The following is a 24,319-nucleotide window of genomic DNA, read 5'->3' as shown; positions in this document are numbered from 1 at the left end:
CATTTGTTCTGCACTAAAGTTCAGGTTGGAGAATTGTTCCCTGAACACCTTGGACAGATACGTCCTTCAGCTGTGAGCCCTTATACCCCTCCTTTCTCTCCGAGCGGCTTGTCCTACTTTGGATGACCTCAGCCCATCCTCTTAACCTTGTTATATTCTAAGGGGAATGTATATTGGTGTATCCATGTCCAGCAGTAACTGGTTTGTTCGGGAGCCTTGAGGTCAGCAAAAATCCTTCAGCAGTTACTGCAACATTACCTATAGACTTCTGCAACATGAAACAACTAAAGAAAGTGCTGAACACTAGTAGAATTGTAGCAACCAGTTACTATGCTGTAAGTATGATGTGGAGATGCTGACATTGGACTGGGGTGGACACAGTAAGAAGTTGACAATGCAGAATCGCTGAGCAGAAACTGATAGCCAAGTTCTGCACACATGAGGACGGCCTCAACCGGGATCTTGGGTTCATGTCACACTATCTGTAACCCCCACGACTTGCCTGGGCTTGCAAAATCTCAGGAACTGTCCTGGCTGGAGACAAGTCACATCTCTTTAACCTGCGATTATCCCTCTCTCCACTCACACTGTCTGTACCTGTAGAGACGTGATTACCTGTTAAGATTCACATTCCAACCATTATCTTGCAATTGAGTCTGTGTCTATAGATGCTGTGTTTGTGAACCCATCTCTCCATTCACCTGATGAAGGAGTAGCACTCTGAAAGTTTGTGATACCAAATAAACCTGTTGGACATTAACCTGGCGTTGTGAGACTTCTTACTGTGCTGTAAGTAGTTGAAGACCCCTTTAAGTAGTATTGGTTGAGTGGTGATTAAAATAAGTTCAGCTGTGGAAAGTTAAGGGTGTTGGCTGGAGCATGGGCTCCAAAATGCCACCGGCATCAATTCAGTGTTACATGTTGCTCTTCAAACGGTAGCCAAACAATTGGTGTTATTGATTTCAGTTTTCTATCAGTTTAAAGTAGAATAAGCAAGCTCTATTTCAAATGTAATTCTGATCTGAATTACTTAATCTAAGCGTAGCCCTTTCATCTGATTGTTCGCATTCTACTTGATCTCTTAGCGAACAGTCTCCACCTTTATATTCAAAGTGATCTGAGGCACTCACAAAGTATTTGAGAACGCTCCGCTTTCTGCCATTGGTAAAATGAGATGTCACTGAGCGTTTGACGTGCAGTGTAGCCTCTTCAAAACTATTCAGATTGACACTGGGTCCGAATGGGATCAGGTTCAGCCCTTTTTCATCCCGGCAAATTAAGACCTTTAATAAATTGTGAATAAACTTCGCAGAGCTGGGGACCACACCAGGACCCGGGATCAAAAATGGGGCCAAAGTCCAACTCTGGATTCTATCTGAGTAAGAAGACGATGGTGCTTTTCACCCTCCTCATCTTCGCTTTGCTGGTGATTTCCAGTGTTTTTGTCATTCTTTACGCCAGGCTGAGGGCTGGGAAAGCCGAGACCGTGCCGCCAGCGGTGGCTGAGCGCTGGGGCCCGTGGAACAATAGCCGCTTACCAGGCAGCCTGACCCCCCGGCATTACCAACTGGAGCTGTGGCCAAAGCAGATGCCCGGCCAGGATCAGCTCTACTTCTTAACCGGCCAGGTCAATGTGACAGTGGTGTGCAGAGAGGAGACTGAGATCATTCTCATTCACAGTCTGAACCTCAATTACTCCAGGGTGAGCATCACCGCTCCCGGCAGCTCTCCTGATGCGAGTCCGAATATTGAAGACATCTGGATTGAACTCGAGAACGACTACCTGGTGATCGAACTGGACGGGAAGCTGGTGCCGGGACAGGAGTACATTATCCAAGCCAACTACAGCGGGCACCTGGACGAGGAACTAACGGGACTTTTCATCAGTCGCTACTCAGAGAGAAACATGGACAAGTGAGTGAGAGTTTGAATGGTACAACTTTAGAAAGTCTCAGCGCGCTTTTCCCAGCAAGTAATATCGCATTGCTGCCGGGTTAAGCAACACTTCGGCTTTTTCTTAACCTGCATGACATTTTTGTTTTCGAGACAAGCCTCTCCATTTTCTGTAAGGACGATAAAACAAAAATCTGTGCTGCCAATGAGCTCGTTACAATCTTTACTGTAATGCATGCATTCGGTTTTGGACTGTATTTTTCTCCTTCCAGGTATTTGCTTATTTATTTGAGTATTTTTTCCCGCTGTGTTTGAATTCTCCCCCTGTTCAGCAGTTAGCTCGCTGAGTTTCCAAGAGTTAACTTGATTTCCCGCAGATTTAATAAAACGCGTTTTGAAGTCCAGTCACTCAATTAACATTTTACTGCTGCTGGGTTATAGGCTGAGAGCGGATACAATCCAAGTGGCTTGTTTCAGTGCCATGCACAACACCGTGCTTCGGGATCTCTTCTTCCCGAGTGCCAATGTCTTATTTGGGGCAAGAAATTCCTTGCCACCTACAAGGAAGGAAATGTATCTTTCCAGCTATACTGCTCATAAAATATATTCAGGAGCGATCATTATCCCAGGCTGCTATTTCGGTACTTTCATCTTGTATTTATAGCTTAAAGTTTGTCTGTGTAACTCGAGTCACTGAAACCTTACACTTAGAGCAGAAAAAAATACCTCTGAACAAGGGAACTTCTGTTAAACTAGTTTCCGACCATACACATAACAATATTTGACTTCCAGTTCGGTTTCTGACATTCACATCCACACAGCTTATACTTGTTGTGCCGTCAGGGAGTATCTGAGACTAAACAACATTGCCATATGGACAGCAAAATCAAGTGGATAGTCTCAGCGTGTCCCTTAATATTAACTAGATTCGGTGAACCTATTTCGCAAAACTACGCTTTTATTCATCTAAAATCTGAAACACATTACAAAACATGGCAAATTCTCATCACAGTAAAGTGCAGCAATATTCACATTTTCTCCAGAGATCGAGATGCACTCTGAGGTATTTCAGTTCAGTAATGAGGATATTTCAATATTTTCATTGCCCAGAGTAAAATTCTTACAAACTATGTACATCGGTCATGTTGCAGTCTTGAGGTGCTTCAATACATTTGTACACAGTTAGGATTCAGCACACAGTCTGAGGGGTTTTACACGGTTACCAGTCCCTTGGTGAACTTTGGTTGAAAGGCCTTACACGGTGGCCCTTCCCCGTTGCGCTTTGGCAGTGGCTTGAGTGCATCCCTCAGCACGTAGTCCTGGACCCTGGAATGTGCCGGTCTGCAACACTCGGTCAAGGGCAATTCTTTGCACTGAAGATCAACAAGTTTCGGGCAGACCAAAGAGCGTCTTTCACCCAGTTGTTGATTCTCCAGTAGCTTCTTTTCAATGAACCTGATTAGTGTTTGGGTTCCGTGAAGGAGGGACATCAGAAGAGGACTCGAGGAAGGATATATCTAATTTGAATTTAGTCTCTTTACGCTTTTATTTATGTCTTTGACTAACTTAGACACGGGGTCCGATTTTACCAACAACTCACGCCTGTTTTCGGATGCGAAAATTTGGTAAAGTCAGGCGTGAGGTGAGTAGCGTGATCTGCGACCGCCTCCGCGCCCGTTCCCCCTTTACCAAGCGCCTAAAATGGCCATGATTGGGACCACACCTGAAACGGGTGCGACGGCAATTTAAATGTATTTGAATGCATTAAAATTGAATTAATGGGCTGCACACCCACTTTACCGACACTTCCCCCTTTACCATCGCGTTCGCCAATCCTGAATTGGTGTGAATCAGACATAGAAACCACAGAAACCCTACAGTGCAGAAAGAGGCCATTCGGCCCATCGAGTCTGCACCGACAACAATCCCACCCAGGCCCTATCCCCGTATCCCTACATATTTTGCCTGCTAATCCCTCTAACCCTCATATACCCACTAATCCCTGCATCCCAGGACACTAAGAGGCAATTTAGCTTGGCCAATCAACCTAACCCGCACATCTTTGGACTGTGGGAGGAAACCGGAGCACCCAGAGGAAACCCACGCAGACACGAGGAGAATATGTAAACTCCACACAGATAGTGACCCGAGCCGGGAATCGACATGGTCAATAAAAATCCGATTCGGGAGCTCCATTAGTGAGGAGGTAAGTGCACAGCGTCCGACAGCTGTCTGCTACTCACGGATGTCCTTTCGTTGTGGCCATTTTCTGTCTCGGGTCAGTGGTGGCTCTGCGAGTGTGTTGGGGGTGGGGGTGCTGTTGCTCTGCAGGGTCTCCGATGTCCAACTTGCAGCATGGACCTGGGTCTCCGCACTGACCTCAGGTCTTGCGGTGCTGCTGGGTCCTAGTGCACTCAGCTCACTTCCAGCTGAAGGATGTGCACAAAGCCCTTGCAAATTGCACTGCTGCAGCCTCCCAACTTTGCAACGAGCTGTGATTGTGGGGAGCATTTGGCTGGGGGAATTGCAGGGGGGGGGGTGCTGTGATTGTGGAGAACATATGGCTGGGGGAATTGGGGGGTATGGACAGTGACTGTTGATGCGCTAGGGGCAAGCAGCATTCCATAACCTCTACATGTGTTCCTCTCCATCTCCCCTCCCCCCACCCCTTCAGAGTGACAACATGGCTTTTTCTATGCAACCAATAAATCTAGCTGCTCCCCTGTCCCCCCACCACCCCCCTTCAGAGTGATGAGGTGGCTTTTTCTATGCAACCATTAATCTAGCTGTTCTTTTGGTTGCTTCTGGAGCTGAGGAGGAGGAGCTGGAGAAAGAATTGCGAGCACAGGAGGCCTGGGCCTTACTACTTCCAGGACCAGAAGGAGATGACCACCAGAAGCAGGAGAGTCTGCCATTCACCCAGAAAGGAGGGAGCAGAGACCCTGGCAGGTCCGTGCATGAGTGTCCTTTGAGCAGATGTCGAACACTGTGCCGCCAGCGTTTCTGACTCCGAAAGGAGACCGTGCGACACCTGTTGCAGGACCTGACACCCAGAGGTTGGAGAGGAGGGGGGGGGCGGTGCGGTGGCACCCACTTTCAGTTGCTGTCAAATTGATGGCTCTAAACGTCTACGCGACTGGTTCTTTCCAGACCCCAAGCGGAGATGTCTGTGGCATCTCCCAATCTGCCGTGCACACCTGTGTGAGGCAGGTCACTGAAGCCCTGTGTATGCCCGGGCTGGCCAGTTCATCAACTTCAACCTGGACCAGGCGCAGCAGGAAGCCCGGGCTGCAGGGTTCGCAGCCATTGCGGGGATGCCTAATGTGCAGGGGGTGATCGACTGCACACATGTCGCCCTCAAGGCCCCCTACAGAATCCACGAAGATTTGTAAATAGTAAGGGGTTCCACTCCCTGAATCTTCAGCTAGTGTGCGACCATAATATGACCATCATGCACGTCTGTGCCAGACATCCAGGCAGCATGCATGACAGCTTCATTGTCAGGAGCTCGGACATCCCGGAAGCATTCAAAGAGGAGCCCAGGCTGCGAAGTTGGCTCCTGCGTGATATGGGTTACCCGCTTCGGACATGGCTGATAACGCCAGTGTCTGAGGTGGAGACCCGCTATAATGAGGCCCACGTAGCCACCCGTGCAATAGTGGAGAGGTGCATTGGGCTCCTCAAGATGCGATTCCGGTGCCTGGACCAATCTGGCGGGGCCCTCCAATACAGCCTAGTGATCTGTTCCCACATAGTGGTCATCTGCTGTGCCTTGCACAACCTGCCTCTATGGAGAGGTTACCTCTTGGAGGAGGAGGACGTGGAGGCTGGCCATCGCTGGGGAGGATGACCAGCAGGAGGAGGAGGAAGAGCATGCCGAGGTACACCAACCAGCCGCTTGAGGGCTGGCAGCACAAATGAGGCCTGCAAGGGAGGCTCTGATCACCAGGTGGTTCACTCACTGGGGGTTTGTGTCTGTGGGTTCTATCCCCCCGCCCCCTCCTCCCCCCCCCCCCCCCCCCCCCCCCAAAAAAAAATTCCTTCTGTATCCTGCACATTGTCACACCAAAGTGCTCGGCCTGGGTACTCTGTGTTAACAAGTTTTTTGGTAGGCAGGAGGGTGATAATGACTCGCTGAGCACCATTATGAGGATGCCTTGGTGCAAACTAGTCTGATTCCTAACTGAGCTCCGCATGCACGCTGGCACCTGGGCCCACGTCTGTGTAGTGGGTAAGGGATGTGAAACCCCCAAAAAGGGACCTGGGGTGGGGGATGGGAGGGAATCGCTCGTGGGGTCTGGGGAACCAATGCCTTCCTTTTCTCAGTGGCACAGCATTGAGGGGCCTTCCCCACTGACATCAACGTGAAGCATCCCTCAGGCGATCATCAATGGAAGAGGATTCATGATCGAGACGAATTACTCACAGGTGGGTGGTGAAAAAATATTTATTTACAATAAAAGTGTTTAAATTAGATGTTCTTCTATAAAACTTGTGAACAGAAAACGTTTAGGTGTTTAAATATCTTTCTAACTAGTGCAGCCTTTCACCTGTGTCATCTCACTGCAACTATAACTTCCTAACCTTGCGTGGTCTACCACTACATCTCAGTGACTCCCCAGAATGTACATCGGAGGGCCAGTCGCCTACCTCGCCCCACAGCCTGTGATGCACGTGGTGGGCCTGGACATTGAGGGCCCTGGCCTGCTTCCAGGTGTCTGGGATGTTCCCGCTGCTCCTGAGATGCCGAGGTGCCAGGAAGGGGGGAGTCAGAAGATGTAGCCACAGCCACAGTCTCCTGGTTGGAAGGCTCCGGCATGGGCTCGAGTCCTTCCTCCTCTCTTGGGTTCATGTGGGCCCCTGGGTCACTCCATGGGATGGTGGTGCTACTTCAGTGAGCTCCAGAAGCTCTGGCATCACCTGGCACTGCCAGTCCTGGAGGACCACCTGAGTCCTACCCATGGTGGTCGAGCCCTCTGCGATGGCCACTTGAGTCGGGGGCCACCTCTCAATGGCTGCAGCAAGTGCCCTCTGAGAGTGGGCCATGCTCTGCAAGCCCTCAGCCATGACCCTCTGAGCCTGAGCCACATTCTCAATGGCTGCTGCCGTAGTCCGCTGTGTCTCAGCGCTGTCCTGCTTAAGCCTCTCAGCCATGGGCCACAGAATCTTGAGAAGCCTGTTCAGTCCCTCAGCTGTGGCCCACTGTGACTTGGCCACAGTCCTCTTGGACTCTGCTGTGGCCTGCTGTGACTCGGCCATCGCTTGGAGCCTGCCACTCATGGTGTGGATCCCCTGCCCCAGGCTTTCCACTGCAGATACCACCTTTGCAGTGTTGGCCTGGGAAGCACGCAAAACAGGCAATAGCTGGTCCGCCTGAAAGCTTTGGGACTCCTCCCAACATCCACGTAATCGGTCCAGTGTGGCCATCAGCCCCTCCTGAATTTCCTGGCTCTGTTGCTACACCTCCAGCAGCTGAGGGAGAAGTGATCTCAGAAGATCAGCATGTAGCCTGGCGCCAGCTGAGTCCTCGTCTCCGGCAGGCCCCCGCATGCCAGAGACCTTGGATGTTCCCTCCTCCAACTGATGTACATCAACAGATGTGTCGCTCACCAAAGAGTGACTCAGAAGCTTCAACACTAACTGGACCCACTGACGTGTCAGTATCTGGGATGGTGAGTTATGAGGTGGCAGCTGACACCAAAATGGTGCCACCCTTGGAAGTCCCTTCACCCATATCCTCCGGGGACGCATCCGAGCAGTCTGGACCAGGAGGGGCGGGAGCTGTAGCCGGGGCCTGGAGCCCAAAAGGCCTCGGGACGTCTGAATCTTAACCTTGTGTTCTGTGTTGCAGGAAAAGTGCAAGGGAGGGAGAGGAATCCGGGATGCCAAACACGTGATTCACATTTCTCCATTGAACATAGAACAAAACACCAAAAAAAATTACATCACCGGAACAGACCCTTCGGCCCTCCAAGCCTGTAGCGACCAGGCTGCCCATCTGATTAGTAACCCTCAACTCTTCCGAGGACCATATGCCTCTATTCCTATCCCATTCACATAGCTGTAAAGACGTCACTATTGTACCTGTGTCCGTGACCTCCGCTGGCAGCAAGTTCCAGGCATCCACTACCCTCTCTGTGCAAATAAACATGCCTCGTACATCTCCTTTAAACCTTGCCCTTCGCACCCGAGACTCGTGCCCCCGAGAAGTTGCCTCAGTGAGTGGGGGGGGAATGACAGGTGCTCATGTCTTAATGGCAGCCCGACCATGCTCTCGCTGCCAGCCCCCATCTCCCCTTCTCTGGAGAGCTCCAGCGCCCGCTCCTCAAAGGGGGTGAGGACCCGGAGGTCTGGCTCACCACCCCTTGTCCTCGCCCCTCTCATGGGTGTTGTGCTCGGTCTTCTCCTGTGGAGACAGAAGGAGCCATGAAAGAAATGGTGGCGTAACTCCTGCAGAGTATCAGGTGGTGGCCCTTAGAGGGCAAGGACAGTGGGGTTCATTGGGGGGAAAGGAAGGAGCTGCTTGGGGGTCAGGAGCTGGAAGCATGCAGGGTGCTGGGGATGGGAGGATCTGGGGAAATTTGGGTGAAAATGCAAGATGGGTTCAGCACTCACCCTTGCTGCACGGATGAGGTCATTGACTTTTTTCCGGCACTGCTTCCCGGTTCGGGGGGCCAGTGCCCTGGCACAGACCGAGGCAGCGACTTCCTCCCAGGCCGCATTTCCATCAGCTCCCCTTGGTCTGCGTCCTCCTGGGGGGAAGAGGGTGTCCCGCCTCACCTCTGCTGCCTCCAGCAGCCTCCCCAGGTCACCCTCGGAGAATCGGGGGGCTGGTTGTGCGCTCATTTTGTGCAGGAATGCCTGCCTGCCTCTCCATCCTTGAGCTTTTAATGGAGCTGCCCCTCGTTAGGGCAGATCAGCTGCAGGCAGTTTGGCAGAGCATTCCAGCAAGTTCCATGCAGTTTGCTTGTTAGCATTGAGGGGAAGGCAAGTGAGCACGTGCAGCTGTGCTGATGGGGAGGGGAGGGGGATGGGTGGATCAGTGCCTCAATGATTGGGGACGGGAGAGAGAGGGAGGTGTCTCTCAGTCATCGGATTCCAGAGGAGATAGGGGCCTTGTGTGGAAAGGTCTGGGGTGGGGGTGAGGGGGATCACCCTGCCTGATATCTGTAGGGGGGAGGGTGCATTTCTCTGCCTGAGATGAGTGAGGGGGAAGGGGGATCTGCTGCCACTCTGCCTGAGATCGTTGGGGAGAAGGAGGGAAGGGGGCCACGATCGGTCTGCGTGGCGGGTCGGGGCGGGGGATAAGGGGGTCAGTAATATTGTGGGGGTGGGGCAATGTATGTGGGGGCCACGGGGAGGCATTATCCGGCAGGGCGCGATGTGGTCGGGGAGCATCATTCTATCATTCTTTTTGTGAGCATGCACAGTTGGAGGCGCTAATCGGAGCTGCAGTGTTTTGGGCGCGTTAAGCCCCGCCCACAGGCTTGCGCAGTGTGATTTTAGAATTGCTGATATTGTTTCAGGTAAAGTGCGAATGGGGGTGGGGTCTAAAAGTCAGATCTGAAACACTCCCAGATTCCAGTCCACCCAGCACTTAGAATCAAAATGGTAAAATTGGGCCCACGGTTCGCTGTATGGTTTTACACATCTGCGTTTTGTAACCATTTCTGATACTTTTGGTAACATCAACCATTTCAAGAAATAGATTGTTTTATTGTCGATCTGTTATTCTGTCGAGCCCGAGGGATTCCAAGTCCACAATCTAATTGTGTTGTATTGAAGCTTTATACAACTGGCTTTAGTACTTATGTCGGTATGTTTGCATTCTTATGATGCCTTTAATAAACATTTTGGCTGACTCTTTTGCACACCTTGGCTATGGCTCAGCTGGTAATACTCTTACCTCTGATTCACACCGTTTTTGGTTCAAGTCTTAAGTACAGAAACCAGGCCTGATGCTCTAGTCTAATACTGAGGGAGTGCTGCACTGTCTGTCACAGATTTTGGGCGATATGTTCAACTGCTCAGGTGGATCTGAAAAATCCCACGGCAATATTTCAATGAAGAACAAGGGAGTTATCTCTGGTGGCCTGGCCAACATTTATCCTTCAATCAACATCACAGAAACTGATTATCTGGCCACTATCATTGCAGTTTGTAGGAGGTTACTATGTGGAAATTGGTAGCCACATTTCTAATTACAACAGTAACTGCACTTCATTGCTGCAAACTTTGAGATATCCAATGGGCATGAAAGGTGATATATAAATACGGGTCTTTTTTTCTTTTACTTGGGTGATGACAGTCTCTGCTGTATTCGCATGGACCCATCATTTTCTGAATGAAGGGCAAAAACACGTTAGCGATGTCAGGGCAGCATTGTGGCACAGTGGTTAGCAATGCTGCCTCTCAGTGCCAGGGACCCGGGTTTGATTCCAGCCCAGGGTGATTGTCTGTGTGGCGTTTGCAGGTTTTCCCCATACCTTGTGGGTTTCCTCTGGGTGCTCCAGTTTTCTCCCGCACTCCAAAGATGCACAGGTTAGGTGGATTAGCCATGTTAAATTGCCCCTTAGTGTCCCAAGATGTGTAGGTTAGGGGGATTAGTGGGGCAAATACATGGGGTTACGGAGATAAGGCCTGGGTGGGATACCTTTGTTGGAGAGTCGGTGCAGACTTGATGGACTGAATGGCCTCCTTCTGCACTGTTGGGATTCTATGTCATTGACCATGTCATTTATTAAATCTGGAATCTGAAACCTAGCTTCAAAATTGGCTGTTTCTCTGTGCCAATCATTTTTGGTAGTATTTTCAAAAGAGCGACAGTCCATTGATGATCTACAGCTTGGTGAAATTATTGTTGTGAGGCAGTCTTGTTGCTAGTATTCATGATGTTGGTCAGGGAACTAGTCATGCACCAACAACTCTTTCTTCAGGTTCCATGCCCTAAAAGGACATTGTCAGCATGGACTTCCATGTGTTAGTCCATGCTCCTGCTTGGCAAGGTGCTGCAGTTGTTTGCCATTTCCTTTTGCAGGATCTTCCTAACCAGAAGATTACATCTGCCATAGGCCTTTTGGAAGGATTTTCAGGTTGATAACCAAACCTATTTGGCCACATTATAAATGCATCTCCCATGGCTATCAAAGGTCCCACAGTGAGACTTAAACCCAGAGATTTTGGCTCAGAGGTAGGGGTGCTACCACTGGACCACAAGACCCCGCACCAATAGCTACAAGGTCATAATTATCACCATTGAAGCATTGATTTTCTCAACTTATACATACAATATTCACAAACAGTTGTAGACAAGATCACTTTGCAATTTGAATAACAAGTAATGAATAGACAGAGTTACTTAAAATAAATAATAGGTCATAAAGACAGCTCGGTGTACCACCATCATCCAGAATTAACTAGATTATTGAATAGTCAGTGTCTGAAACTATTGTAAATTAGCAAAACTGGTTGAGAAGTTAACTCCTTAGTTGCTGACAAATTAACGCCATTGATAGCTGGTCTCATGAATAGATTAGAGTCCACACATGGGTGAAATGTTCTGAGAGTTTATGCAACATTGACCTTATAAATCGCATAGTTCAATTGATCTTCTTCCTCCCATGGGATGAAACATCATGTTGATAAGATCTTCAGTGGTGGGGTAATCAGATATTCTGTTCTAGATGAATCCACCTCATGGGAGTTCACACTCTGAGCTAGCTGACTTAACTCTTTTTCTTGAAAATTTGTGTTGCACTTGTTGCTGGATCGCTGTTTAGAATGTCTTTGACTGATGGCTTGGGAAAATATTAAATATTTCACTGTTTATAGTTTAATTATGACACATCATTTGCACTGAGGTTTATGGTAATTCAAATTGTGATCAAGTGCAGCATAAATTGAAAATCAGATTCGAAGAGGTTGTCATAGAATCAAAGAATCCCTACAGTGCAGAAAGAGGCCACTGGGCCCATTGAGTCTGCACCGACAACAATCCCACCCAGGCCCTATTCCTGTAACCTCAAGTATTTATCCTGCTAGACTCCCTGACACTAAGGGGCAATTTAACAGGGACAATCGACCTAATCTGCACATCTTTGGGCTGTGTGAGGAAACCGGAGCACCTCAGGAGAATGTCTGTGTGGAGTTTGCACAATCACCCGAGGCCAGAATTGAACCCAGGTCCCTGGTGCTGAGGCAGCAGTGCTAACCACTGCCGCCGTGCCACACTGACATCTCTAAAGTGTTTTCACCCTTCTTTCAGAAAATGATGGACCCATGTTAATACAGCAGAGACTGTCATCATCCAAGTAAAAGAAAAAAAGACCCGTATTTATATATCATCTTTCATATTCTTTGGATATCTCAAAGTGCTTTGCAGCAATGAAGTGCAGTTACTGTTGTAATTAGAAATGTAGCGACCAATTTCCACACAGTAACCTCCTACAAGCAGCAATGATAGTGACCAGATAATCAGATTCTGGGCCCGATTTTACCATTGCGTTGCGCCCGTTTTTGGGTGCGGAAACTTGGTAAAGTCGGGCATGAGGCCATTAACGGGATCCACGTCCACGCAGATGCCCACTTTACCAAGGCCCAAAAATGGCCGCGATCTGATTCGTGCCTGAAACGGGCGCAACAGCGATTTGCATGCATTTAAATTGAATTAATGGGCTGCCCGCCCAGCTTTACCAGCATTTCCCCCTTTACCATCGCGTTCGCCCGTCCAGATTCGGCGCGAAACAGACATGCTCAGCAAAGGTCTGTTTCGGGTGCTCCAGCTTCTGAAGAAGTAAGTTCAGAGTTTCCGGCAGCTCTTTGACTCGGATCAGTGGCGGGAGGGAGGTGGGTCAGATCATTTCTCTGGTGGGGGGGGCGGGAGGGGAGGAGGAGGCAGGTCAGATATTCTCTAGTGAGGCGGGACGGGAGAAGGGAGGCCCGATCATTCTCTGGTGGGGGGCAGGGGGGGCACTGCCACTCTGCGGGCGATCAGTGGGGGGGAAAGGGAGCAGAGGGCCGGGATTGGTCTGTGTGGGGGGGGGGGGGGGGGGGGAGGAGGTGGGTGGAAAAGGGGGAAAGTTAGGTTGTATGGATGGGGGTGATGTCTGTGGGGGCCATCGCTCCCGGGCCGCTTTGTCCGCTTTCTGTGGCCCAGGAGTGATGTGCCTGTGCAGTTCAGACCTCCGATTGTTTCAGGTGTGCTAAGCCCCGCCCACAGCGCAATTCGGACTCGTGATTTTTTTTTTCAGGCTAAGTGCATATGGGGGTGCCTGAAAGCAGATTTCCAAGTCGGATCTGAATTGCGCCCAGATTCAGTACTTAGAATGAAAATGGTAAAATCGGGTCCTCTGTGATGTTGATTGAAGGATAAATATTGGCTGGAACATTAACCTCCATGTTTAAAAGCACAACAGTTTTCACAAACAAATGTTTATTTGAACACACTTCTGGAAAAATGGAGAAAGAAAGCTGTAACTAGCCTTAAATAGAACAAAGAACAATACAGCACAGGAACAGGCCCTTTGGCCCTCCAAGCCTGCGCCGCTCATGTGCCCCACTAGACCATTCTTTTGTATCCCTTTATTCCCAGTCTGTTCATGTGGCTATCTAGATAAGTCTTAAACAATCCCAGCGTGTCTGCCTCAATCACCTTGCTTGGCAGTGCATTCCAGGCCCCCACCACCCTCTGTTTAAAATGCGTCCCCCTGACATCTGTGTTGAACCTTGCCCCCCTCACCTTGAACCCGTGACCCCTTGTGTTCGTCACCTCCGACCTGGGAAAAAGTTTCCCACTGTTCACCCTATCTATGCCCTTCATAATTTTATACACCTCTATTAGGTCACCCCTCATCCTCCGTCTTTCCAGGAAGAACAACCCCAGTTTACCCAATCTCTCCTTCTAGCTAAGACCCTCCATACCAGGCAACCTCCTGGTAAACCTTCTCTGTACTCTCTCCAAAGCCTCTACGTCCTTCTGGTAGTGTGGTGACCAGAACTTGACGCAGTATTCCAAATGTGGCCCAACCATTGTTCTATACAGCTGCAATATCATATGCCAATTTTTATATTCTATGCCCCATCCAATAAAGGCAAGCATGCCATATGCCGCCTTCACCACCCTCTCCACCTGTGCTGCCACCTTTAAGGATCTGTAGACTTGTACACCCAGGTCCCTCTGTGTGTCTATACTCCTGATGGTTCTGCCATTTATTGTATAGCTCCCCCTTACATTAGGTCTATCGAAATGCATCACTTTGCATTTATCTGGATTAAATTCCATCAGCCATTTCTCCGCCCAATGTTCCAGCCTATCTATATCCTGCTGTATTCTCTGACAATGTTCATCACTATCCACAACTCCAGCAATCTTTGTGTCATCCACAAACTCACTGATCACACCAGTTACATCTTCCTCCAAATCATTTGTATATATCACAAACAGCAGAGGCCCCAGTACAGACCCCTGCGGAACACCACTAGTCACAGACCTCCAACTGGAAAAAGACCCCTCCACTGTTGCCCTCTGTCTTCTATGGCTAAGCCAGTTCTCCACCCATCTAGCTAGCTCACCTTTTATCCCGTGAGATTTAACCTTTTGCACCAGCCTGCCATGAGGGACCTTGTCAAACGCTTTACTAAAATCCATATAGACGACATCCACGGCCCTTCCCTCGTCAATCGTTTTTGTCACCTCCTCAAAAAACTCAACCAAATTTGTGAGGCATGACCTCCCTCGTACAAAACCATGCTGTCTATCGCTAATGAGATTATTCAGTTCTAAATGCGCATCTAGCCTATCTCTAAGAATCTTCTCCAACAACTTCCCTAACACGGACGTCAAGCTCACCGGCCTATAATTACCCGGGTTATCCTTGCTACCCTTCTTAAATAACGGGACCACGTTTGCTATCCTCCAATCCTCTGGGACCTCACCTGTGTCCAGTGAAGAGACAAAGATTTCTGTTAGAGGCCCAGCAATTGCATCTCTCGCCTCCCTGAGGAGTCTAGGATAGATGCCATCCGGCCCTGGGGATTTGTCTGTCTTAATGTTTCCTAAAAAACCTAACACTTCCTCCCTTGTAATTGAGATTTTTTCTAATGGGTCAACACATCTCTCTGAGACAATACCAGTCAACATGTCCCTCTCCTTTGTGAATACTGATGCAAAGTATTCGTTTAGGATCTCACCTACTTCCTTTGGTTCTAAGCATAATTCCCCTCCTTCGTCCCTGAAAGGTCCGATTCTTTCCCTAACAACCCTCTTGTTCTTAACGTATGTATAAAATGCCTTAGGATTCTCCTTAATCCTGTCTGCCAAGGACATTTCGTGACCCCTTTTTGTACTTCTAACTCCCTGTTTGAGTTCTTTTCTACTTTCTCTGTATTCCTCCAGTGCTCCATCTATTTTTAGCTGCCTGGACCTCATGTATGCCTTTTTTTCTTTTTGATTAGACCCACAGAACTTTTCATATCCTCAGCATTCGAAAGCATTCACAGCCAATTAGATACATTTGATGTGTAATAATCATTGTAAACTAAACAAACATGCTGCCAAGTTACGCACACAGATCCCACAAACTGTGACCCTCACTTCCCCAACTTCACATCTTGGACACAACAATTGGATTATTTCTTCTTGGCAGGCATATTCTCAAAGCAGCTCACAAGATTGTCGCAGCATATTCCCCTCTTCATTGCAGAAGCAGATTGCACACGATATGAGGCAGCAACAGTGACTGGAGAAGCCAAAGGTTGCTTGCAAAACTTCTTCCCACTTAAGGAGGACATGCTGACGGTTACAGGCAGCGAGAAAATGATGAGCAGCAATCCTGGAGATGTGTGTGGAATCCCTTCATACCTTATCATCTTTCTCTCCTTCCATCTATCTCACCCTACACACTATGACAGATTGCTGCTTCTTCAGCAGTCACTCATGCCTCTCTGATCTCTCTACAGACTTAAAGCAATTCCTTGTCCCTCTCTTTCATTTCAGGCAACAAAAAAGTCCAGGTTCCAGTGCCAGTGCTGAGGTGGAGGGCAGACTTTCTGTAAGTTCAGTGTGATTTGAGCAAACACCAGCTCCGTGACCAGTACCACATTCACCTTAGTGCAGTGTTGCCCAATCGGGTTTTCATGTGAACCAAACTTGGGCCAATCAGAACACTATATTCACTGCTTGATACAAAATGTATGCAATATTAATTAAATAAATCTCCAAACCTTTGAAAATATGTTTGATGTTTTAAACTGTCAGCAATCAAGACCAATATTTTCACTGTCAGAGAGTAGCTTCAAAAAGGTTTTGCATTTTCACTATTCTATAAAGCAGTTCTGCTGTATACACTTTTTTAAAGGGTGGTGACAATCTGTTAACAGAAGTGTTCTTTTTGTGACTGCTCCAGTTTACTTCAAATAAGCACATTTTTTTGGGAGTAAACTCTATTTTATTAGCATTGATATATTAGGAGACTTGGGAGGGAAAAGAATCAACAAAGCTCGAAGTTCAGTTCCGAAGAATGCTTATTTAAATATGCTAATCTGGTTCCCACTCAGCAAGGGCAGAAATCAGATTATGTCTGGGAACGGTGGCTGGGAAGATCGCAATGAGGTTTGACGCTGGCTCTGAATGCGCTAAACCCCTCACTGGTGATTCTTTGGCCCCGCATCACACTAATACGATCTGCACCGGGTTCAATGTGGCTGGAATATCGTAGCCAATGTTTTGGGTCCAAGATGCTGATTCTTCAGAACAGAGCTAAACTTTGCTGCAATCCCCGGTTTACCAAAAGTGCATATTTCAACCTCCTTGCAGTCATACAGTGCTGGCCATTGTTCATGCACATCAATTCTTTTGTGAAAACTGCCATCTACCAGCTAAACAAAACTAAGTTTTTAAGTTAGCAGCCCCCACGTCACTTGATTTTGCAAATAAATTGAGAGCAATCAGATCGCAGTCCTTCTGAAGGCAAACTCTGTTTTCACAGACAGCGCTTCACAGTGCGACCCTGCAGATGTAATTGCCTTATCAATTAAAGGTGCCCAAAGTGACCAGGCACACACAAGGTAAGAAATGATGGATATTTCACTTGTTTTACTGAGCAAGCAGCCCTTCAGCTTCCAGGTAGAAGCTAGAAACATATGTTTCTTATAAAGAATGGCGGTCTGATCAATATGTGATCCCTGTCTAACAGCAACGTGGTTAATTCCTGCTTGCTTAAATAGTGGTCTAGTGAGTGACACCCATACTCACATCCACCACTGCAACTTTAACACAACTCGGTATTGTATGTCTCTAAAAATGCAAAGCATCAATTCACCACATTCTGTGGCTGATTCAGCACATCTGGCAAACACATTGGTGAATGCTGCTTTAGAGAATAGGTTTGAGGAGCTGGCTGTATGTGATAGATCACCAAGTAAGCAGGAACTATTGCAAAGTCATGAGTGACATCCAATGTGACTATACTAAACTATCCATCCCCATTTTTATCGAATTATTGGCGACCTTTAACATGGTTGACCACACCATGTTACCCTAAAGCCTCTCAACTGTCATTTAGCTGTGTAGGATTGTTCTCCTATGGTTCTAACCAGTTGTTGCCAAAGAATCACCGACAGTGGCTTTTGCTTCCCACCTGCTACCTCTGGTGTACTCGACGAATCTATCCTTGGCCCCTTTCTACTTCTCAACCAAGTGCTCCATGGCAACATCATCTGATAATCCTGTGAACATATTATAATCAGAAGCAAACTCTTTTCTATTGTTGCACTTTCTAATCAGTTTCTGTATGATTTGCTGTTTCAGTGTTCATTATTGTAGACTTATTCACATTAAAATCAATTTTCCATTTCTATGCTCATCACTTAATTGGTCCAAATCCCTTTTACATTTGTAATCATACAGGCCAGTCAACTGGTCATGGCAAATTTTATATTAATTCACAAAGTAACAATTTTCATATCATTCATAATTAGGAAAAAAAACAAAGTCGGGAGATCTCTGGAAAATTCCACAAATTTTCTACCACCACCAAATAAAGCATTTACGTTGCTATAATCAAACCACTAAAACAATGGTCCTTAATTATTTTTTTCTCTAAATGAAAAATTTGCACATGGGATTTTGACTGTGTCTTTTGAAAATCCAATTAAATTATGGCTCAATTCTTCTGATCAGGTTCAGAATCCCTATTTCCTGTACTCGTGATTTGAGGAGAAAGAGAAAACTCCATCCCTTCCTAAATATCACTATTCTCCTCCACTTTAGTAAATTCAAGGATTACAATAGTTCAAATGGGTGGGCAAAAAAATGACAGATTGGGTATAATGTAGGAATATGTGAGGTTGTCTACTTTGGCAGGAAGAATAGAAAAGTAAAATATTTAAATGGAGAGAGACTGTAGAATGCTGCAGTGCATAGCGATCTGGGTATCCTTGGACATGAATCCCAAAAACTTAGCATGCAAGTGTAACAAGTAATTAGGAAGGCAAACAGAATCTTTTTTGCAAGAGGGCTGGAGTATAAAACGAGAGACATCTTCTTGCCACAACTCTGGAGTACTGTGTAGAGCTTTGGTCTCCTTACTTAACGAGGGGTGTACTCAATTGATTTTTGTATCGTCCCAATCTTCATTACTCATAGATTCCTTGTATCTCATTCTATTGGTATTCTTTGTCTTTCGGTATATTTCTCCATGGAAGGTTACGAAACAAGCAAGGTCTAGGGTTCCCAATCTCAGCAACCCAGTATTATTGGAAGCAGTTCAAAGAAAGCTCACCAGGCTGATTCCTGGGATGAAGGGATTGTCTTCTGAAGAAAGGTTGAGCAGGTTGGGCCTACACTCAGTGGGGTTTAGAAGAATGAGTGGTGATCCGACTGAAACATATAAGATTCTGAGGGAGCTTGACAGAGTAGATGCTAAAAGGATGTTTTTCCTTGTAGGGGAATCTAGAACAAGGGGCACAATTTAAAGATAAAGGAGTCTCTCATTTAAGACTGAGATGAGGAGGAATTTCTTCACTTAGAGGGTAATTAGTCTATGGAATTCTTTTCCCCAGACAACTGTGTGGCTGGATCATTCACTATATTCAAGACTGAGTGAGATAGATTTTTGATCTACAAGAGAATCAAGAGTTATGGTACAGCAGGCTAAATAATGGAGTTAAAGCCAAAGTTATGTCAACCCCATCTTACTGGATGGTGGAGTAAGTTTGATGCTCCTGCTCCAATTTCCCATGATCTTACGTCTTTCATGTGATTAAATTTGCACAAGTAGGTCTAAGTTCTTCAGATCAGCGCTGGTTTACACAAATCAGGAAGATGATTGCCTCCTCAAGGTACTAAATTATACTGATTATCACACAGCACTGATCAGGTGTATTAATTTCACTATTGACCTTTGCTACTGCTGATTACCAAATGCTCTTTCTCTCTCAGTTCAAGGCACATGCTAATAAATTCTTACCCAAAGAGTACTAACACTGACTAGAGAGGGAAAGTCTCCTCTTAATACTTTGTGGTTTTCATAGAATAATTCTGTAATAACCTATATGAAGAATTAATGCAACACTTATACTATTTTCTGATACCCCATAATACTTCCACCTAATTTATCCTAAATAAATATTTATAACACTGCCTATTATTTATAATTAAAATAAATGTGGCCCATCTTGCTATTATTTACAGTTTGTCTTTCCGGTGTACTCAGTTTTTCCTCAATTGATTTTTGTATCATCCCAATCTTCATTACTCATAGATTCCTTGTATCTCATTCTATTGGTATTCTTTGTCTTTCGGTATATTTCTCCATGGAAGGTTACGAAACAAGCAAGGTCTAGGGTTCCCAATCTCAGCAACCCAGTATTCAACAGGGTTTTGCTTAAGGAACATTTATCTCATGAGTCAGTAAAGACAGTTCCTAACTATATGATTGAGATGATACATAAATGCGACTCCAGCATCTGCAACATATTGCAAAAAAGATTTAAACACCCGAGAGAGAACACCAATTTGAGGTCAGTTTCTAAGAGCATTAATGACTTTTGGAGTGGCTGCTACCAATGGTGCAATTGTGGCACTGCTGGTTCACTTCACAGTTCAATTTCACAGAACTACCAAGACTTTACAGGGACCATTATATCTGGGATGACACTGACCAGTGGTGGTACCTCTGAGCCCTTGCCCAGGATAAATGGGCTGCAAAGACTTATCACGATTCTGCTTTCCAAATAATAACATTGTGCCTATTTCCTAAAGAGGCATCCAATGCCTGAACATGAAAATGTTTCTGATGTGGACTTATTCTTTTCCTTTGCAAGAAAAAGGCTGCTGGAATTACAAGGACATGCCAAGCCATCCCATCCAAACAGTTTGTTTTTAACATGTGTTAATATAAGTAGTAGTCTTAATCTAATGTGCCTAACCTGTTCCCAAATCCTTTTACTCCTCCTTTCACTATCATCTCTCTAACCTATTTTCAAATGTAGATCAGGTACATTCCTGCAATGCTTTTCAGAATAGTCACCTTTTGAAGAGTATTCGACTGTTCTGATGTTTGTCTGAAATGGACATTGACTTGTAATGAGGTTCCTACAATCATTTCACATCAGAACCCCAAATTAGTTGGCCAAAGTCAGAATTGTGATGTGTGGGTTCTGACTGACAATTCTGGTCTTCTACAGCCGATCTAGCTTCTGACTTCATAAAACAACTGTAGGTTGCCACCAGCCAGCTCTCACCCCATTCTCAATCACTTACCTGTTCCTGGATGTATCTCTAGGCCTTAGTGTGGTGAAGACAAAACAGACCATTTGTACGTCCTCGTCACTCGTAATTTGATGAGGACAAATTTACTCTCCGTTCTGTACAGGCATCCCATTGCAGCACACCATCAAAATCATACCATGTCTGGGATGTAAAAGTAGTGATGCCCCATGGGTCTGACTTTGGTCCCTTTGGAACAACAGCTTCCTGAAATGAATATCAACTCTGATGCCCCAAGGAACCCTCACAGCCCCTCAGCTACCAAATGACCTCTCTCAGGGAGTATCTTCCAGCAAGGTTCAGTGAATTAATTGGCATAAAGGTTTAGAGGTTAAAAAGTAGTTATATGGGGTGAATACCCAGAAGGAAAAAACAGTAATACGGGGAAATAAGAATACTGGTCTGAACTGGTCTTGTCTATTTTAAAATGGAACACCAGTAAAAGAGGGAAATAAGAATACTAGTCTGATATGTTTTTTTTCCCCTTCTGGGTAGATTTTCTTTGAGTGAATATTGTTATGGGGAAAACCAACTTGAATACAGAGAGTTCTGTACATTTGCAATACTTGGGAAGGGGGGATGATTATACAGGCATTTATGTGGGAATTCAAGAGAAGGTTTTTATAATATATTTTGTGATGGTGTAGGGGTGGGAAGAACAGTCAGGTAGAAAGAGAAATTATTTATTCATCACTTTTTATTCATTGGAAATTTGAAACCTTAAGTTTCCTCCTATGAATGCTTGCTGTCATGACCCACCACCTCCCCATCTTATCAACACCTTCATCTAGCAAAAAGTGTGACTCAAAGTTTGTGGGCAACAGTGAAATTGTTGGGGGGAAGAATGATTGACAGGTCAGGTGGAACAGTTTTTTTTCTCACAAGAGTTTTTCTTTTCAGTTTTGGCTGCTGGCTAGTTAGGTGTTTGGACTCCAGGCTGGATGCATTGTGTTTGTCCCTCTCCTTGGTATCAGAAATTCTGCTGGCTAGTTAGAAGCAGTCTTTCTTGCCTTTCTGGAGTGAAAATTTTGCTGTTGGTGGTTTGCTAGCTAGAGGCAAGCAGTGGCTCTACCTCTACCTCAAGGGGTGCTAGAAGCTCAGGGCTGGGAAGATAGAATTTCAATTCTCCATCTAAAGGACTAATTCACAGCAAGTGTTGCAGAGCTGCAAAAATCACGTGAGCATACATATGTTCTGTGCTAAACTGAATAAAATATCATGGTTGTACTTTTTCTTGTTTGTAATTGGTAAAAGTTCTTGTTAAGTTTCTTTCTATGTGTTAACTGTATTCTTAAATTAACTTTGTTTGATAAAAGTTCCCTAGTGGGTCACTTGAATCATACCTGGAGTGAAACGTCTTTTGCTTACCCGTGCCAAATTCAAAGTGCAAAACTTATGATCTACGCTGACCTTATAAAACACTTTGGAGTTTCTGACCTGGACTATAACAATACACTTAAAATATATTAATTGAAAATGAGTTGAACTTTTTATTATAAGGGAACAAATGATAATCCATAAATATAAAATTGAATTTATTGGATTCAAACCCAAGTTGTTCACCAGCAATGATGACTTGGGACATTGTTAAAAAAAGTTACACCTCATTCAACAGGGCAAAACTTTTATCAATATTTTTTTTTTAGCAAGATGAATAGTGTGAGAAAGTGTAAATTCACATCAAATCAAATGATTTTGGAGATTCCACTGGCAAATATTTCAACAGTGTACCCTGTGGAGAAGCTGGGAATCAAGTTCTGCATTTCCATGTTGAACTGTTCAAGTATGGGTGCCAGAGATTTCTAACAGTTTCACAGTTATAATGATGGATAACACTTGTTTGCTGACATTACAATCACAAAAAATAGGCCTATGTTCTTCGGAGTTCCTACATTACGCAGGGCAACCATGTGAGGAAAGTAGATTGTGCATTGAGCAATATAAAGAAAAGCAACAACTTGTATTTTATAAAGGTCTTTGACATAGTAAAATGTTCCAAGGTGCTTCACAGCAACATTATCAAACACAAATTTGACTTCAGACCACATAAGGAGATATTAGAGCAGATGACCTGGGTCAAAGACGTGGACTTTAAGGAGCATCTTAGAGGAGGAAAGAGAGGCTTACAAAGGGAATTCCAGAGCTCAGGTTCTTAGTAGTTAAATGCATGTCAATAGTGGAGTTAGGGGTGTGCGCTAGGCCAGAGTTAAAGTAGTGCAGCTATCTTGGAGAATTGCAGGGCTGGAGAAGATGCAGAGATAGGGAGGGGTGAGGCCCAGGGGATTGGTGTGGGTGTTGGAAACAAGAATGATCATTGTAAAATCTGGGCATTACTCAACCAAGGTCAGTGAGAATAGACTGGTGGGTGAACTCAAGTTGAATCCTTTCCAACATTCATAGTATCATGTTCTGAGCCATTTGGTGATCCATGCTATTGGAATGTATCATTTCAAACTAATCTTTGGGAGTCCAGCTAACTGAGTAATGCTATTTTAACCTAAACCACAATGATGCAGTCTTGCTGTGATTCTCTCCAGGTAGTGAAGTCAATGTCTGTCAGATCACCTATTGTACTATTGTGATAGCTATCAAATAGGGATGCATCTGTGTTAGCTTCAAGGATTAATTTGAATTTGAGGCACTTTACCTGCATAAAAATGATACATTGTATGATTTCTAATGTTGGCAGTTCGAAAAAGTATGTTCAGTTATTTACCATTTTGATTCTAAGTGCTGAGTGGACTTGGAACTGGGAGTGTTTCAGAACCAACATTTAGACCCGTTCTCGGGCGCCCCGATACGCACTGTGCCTGCAAAAATATTAGCGATTCTGAATCGTGCTGCAGAAGCATGTGGGAGGGGCTTAACGCACCCGAAACCCTGCAGTTCCGATGCTGCTCCCCTGCCACATCCCTCCCAGGCTGGATAATGCCTCCCCCTGGTCCCCCACAGTCATTGCCCCACCTGCACAACATTATTGACCCCTTTATCTCCCCCCTCCCCACCGTCCCCCCCCCTCACTCATCTCAGGCAGAGTGATCCTCCACTCTACAGATATCAGGCTTGGTGATCCTCCTCACCCCACCCCGGACCCTCCGCACAAGGTCCCCATCTCCTCCAGACTCCGATGGCTGTGTGACACCTCCCTCTCTCTCCCCTGTCCCCAGTCATTTGAGTCACTGGACCACCGCCGGCCCCCCATTCCCCCACCCCCACCCCCCCATTCCCCCACCCCCACCCCCCCATTCCCCCACCCCCACCCCCATCAGCACAGCTGCAAGTGCTCACTTGCTTTCCCCTCAATGCTAACAAGCAAACTGCATGGAACTTGCTGGAATGTTCTGCCAAACTGCCTGCAGCTGATCTCCCCTAACGAGGGGCAGCTCCATTAACAACTCAAGAATGGGCAGGCAGGCATTCCCGCACAAAATGTCTGCACGACCAGCCCCCCTGATTTACTGAGGGCGACCTCAGGAGGCTGCTGGATGCAGCAGAGGTGAGGTGGGACACCCTCTTCCTCCCAGGAGGACACAGACCAAGGGGGGCTGATGGAAATGTGGCCTGGGAGGAAGTCGTTGCCTCGGTCAGTGCCAGGACACTGGCCCCCCGAACCGGGAAGCAGTGTCAGGAAAAAGTTAATGACCTCATCCATGCATCCCC

At 46.3% G+C, this 24,319-nt stretch overlaps 1 protein-coding gene across 1 annotated transcript in view; it reads left to right on the top strand.

Annotated features, from left to right (window-relative positions):
• Nucleotides 1-1,181: 1,181 nt before the first annotated feature.
• Nucleotides 1,182-24,319, top strand: part of LOC144494959 (aminopeptidase Q-like) — a 129,715-nt gene continuing 106,577 nt past the window's right edge. The window contains exon 1 of the mRNA XM_078214628.1: nt 1,182-1,914. Within this exon, the coding sequence (XP_078070754.1) occupies nt 1,346-1,914 (569 nt within the window). The 5' untranslated portion in view covers nt 1,182-1,345. The remainder of the gene's footprint in view (nt 1,915-24,319) is intronic.

This window comes from Mustelus asterias, chromosome 6, assembly GCF_964213995.1.
Source record: "Mustelus asterias chromosome 6, sMusAst1.hap1.1, whole genome shotgun sequence".
NCBI classification, from domain to species: Eukaryota; Metazoa; Chordata; class Chondrichthyes; order Carcharhiniformes; family Triakidae; genus Mustelus; species Mustelus asterias.
This window is presented reverse-complemented; position numbering and strand designations above follow the sequence as displayed.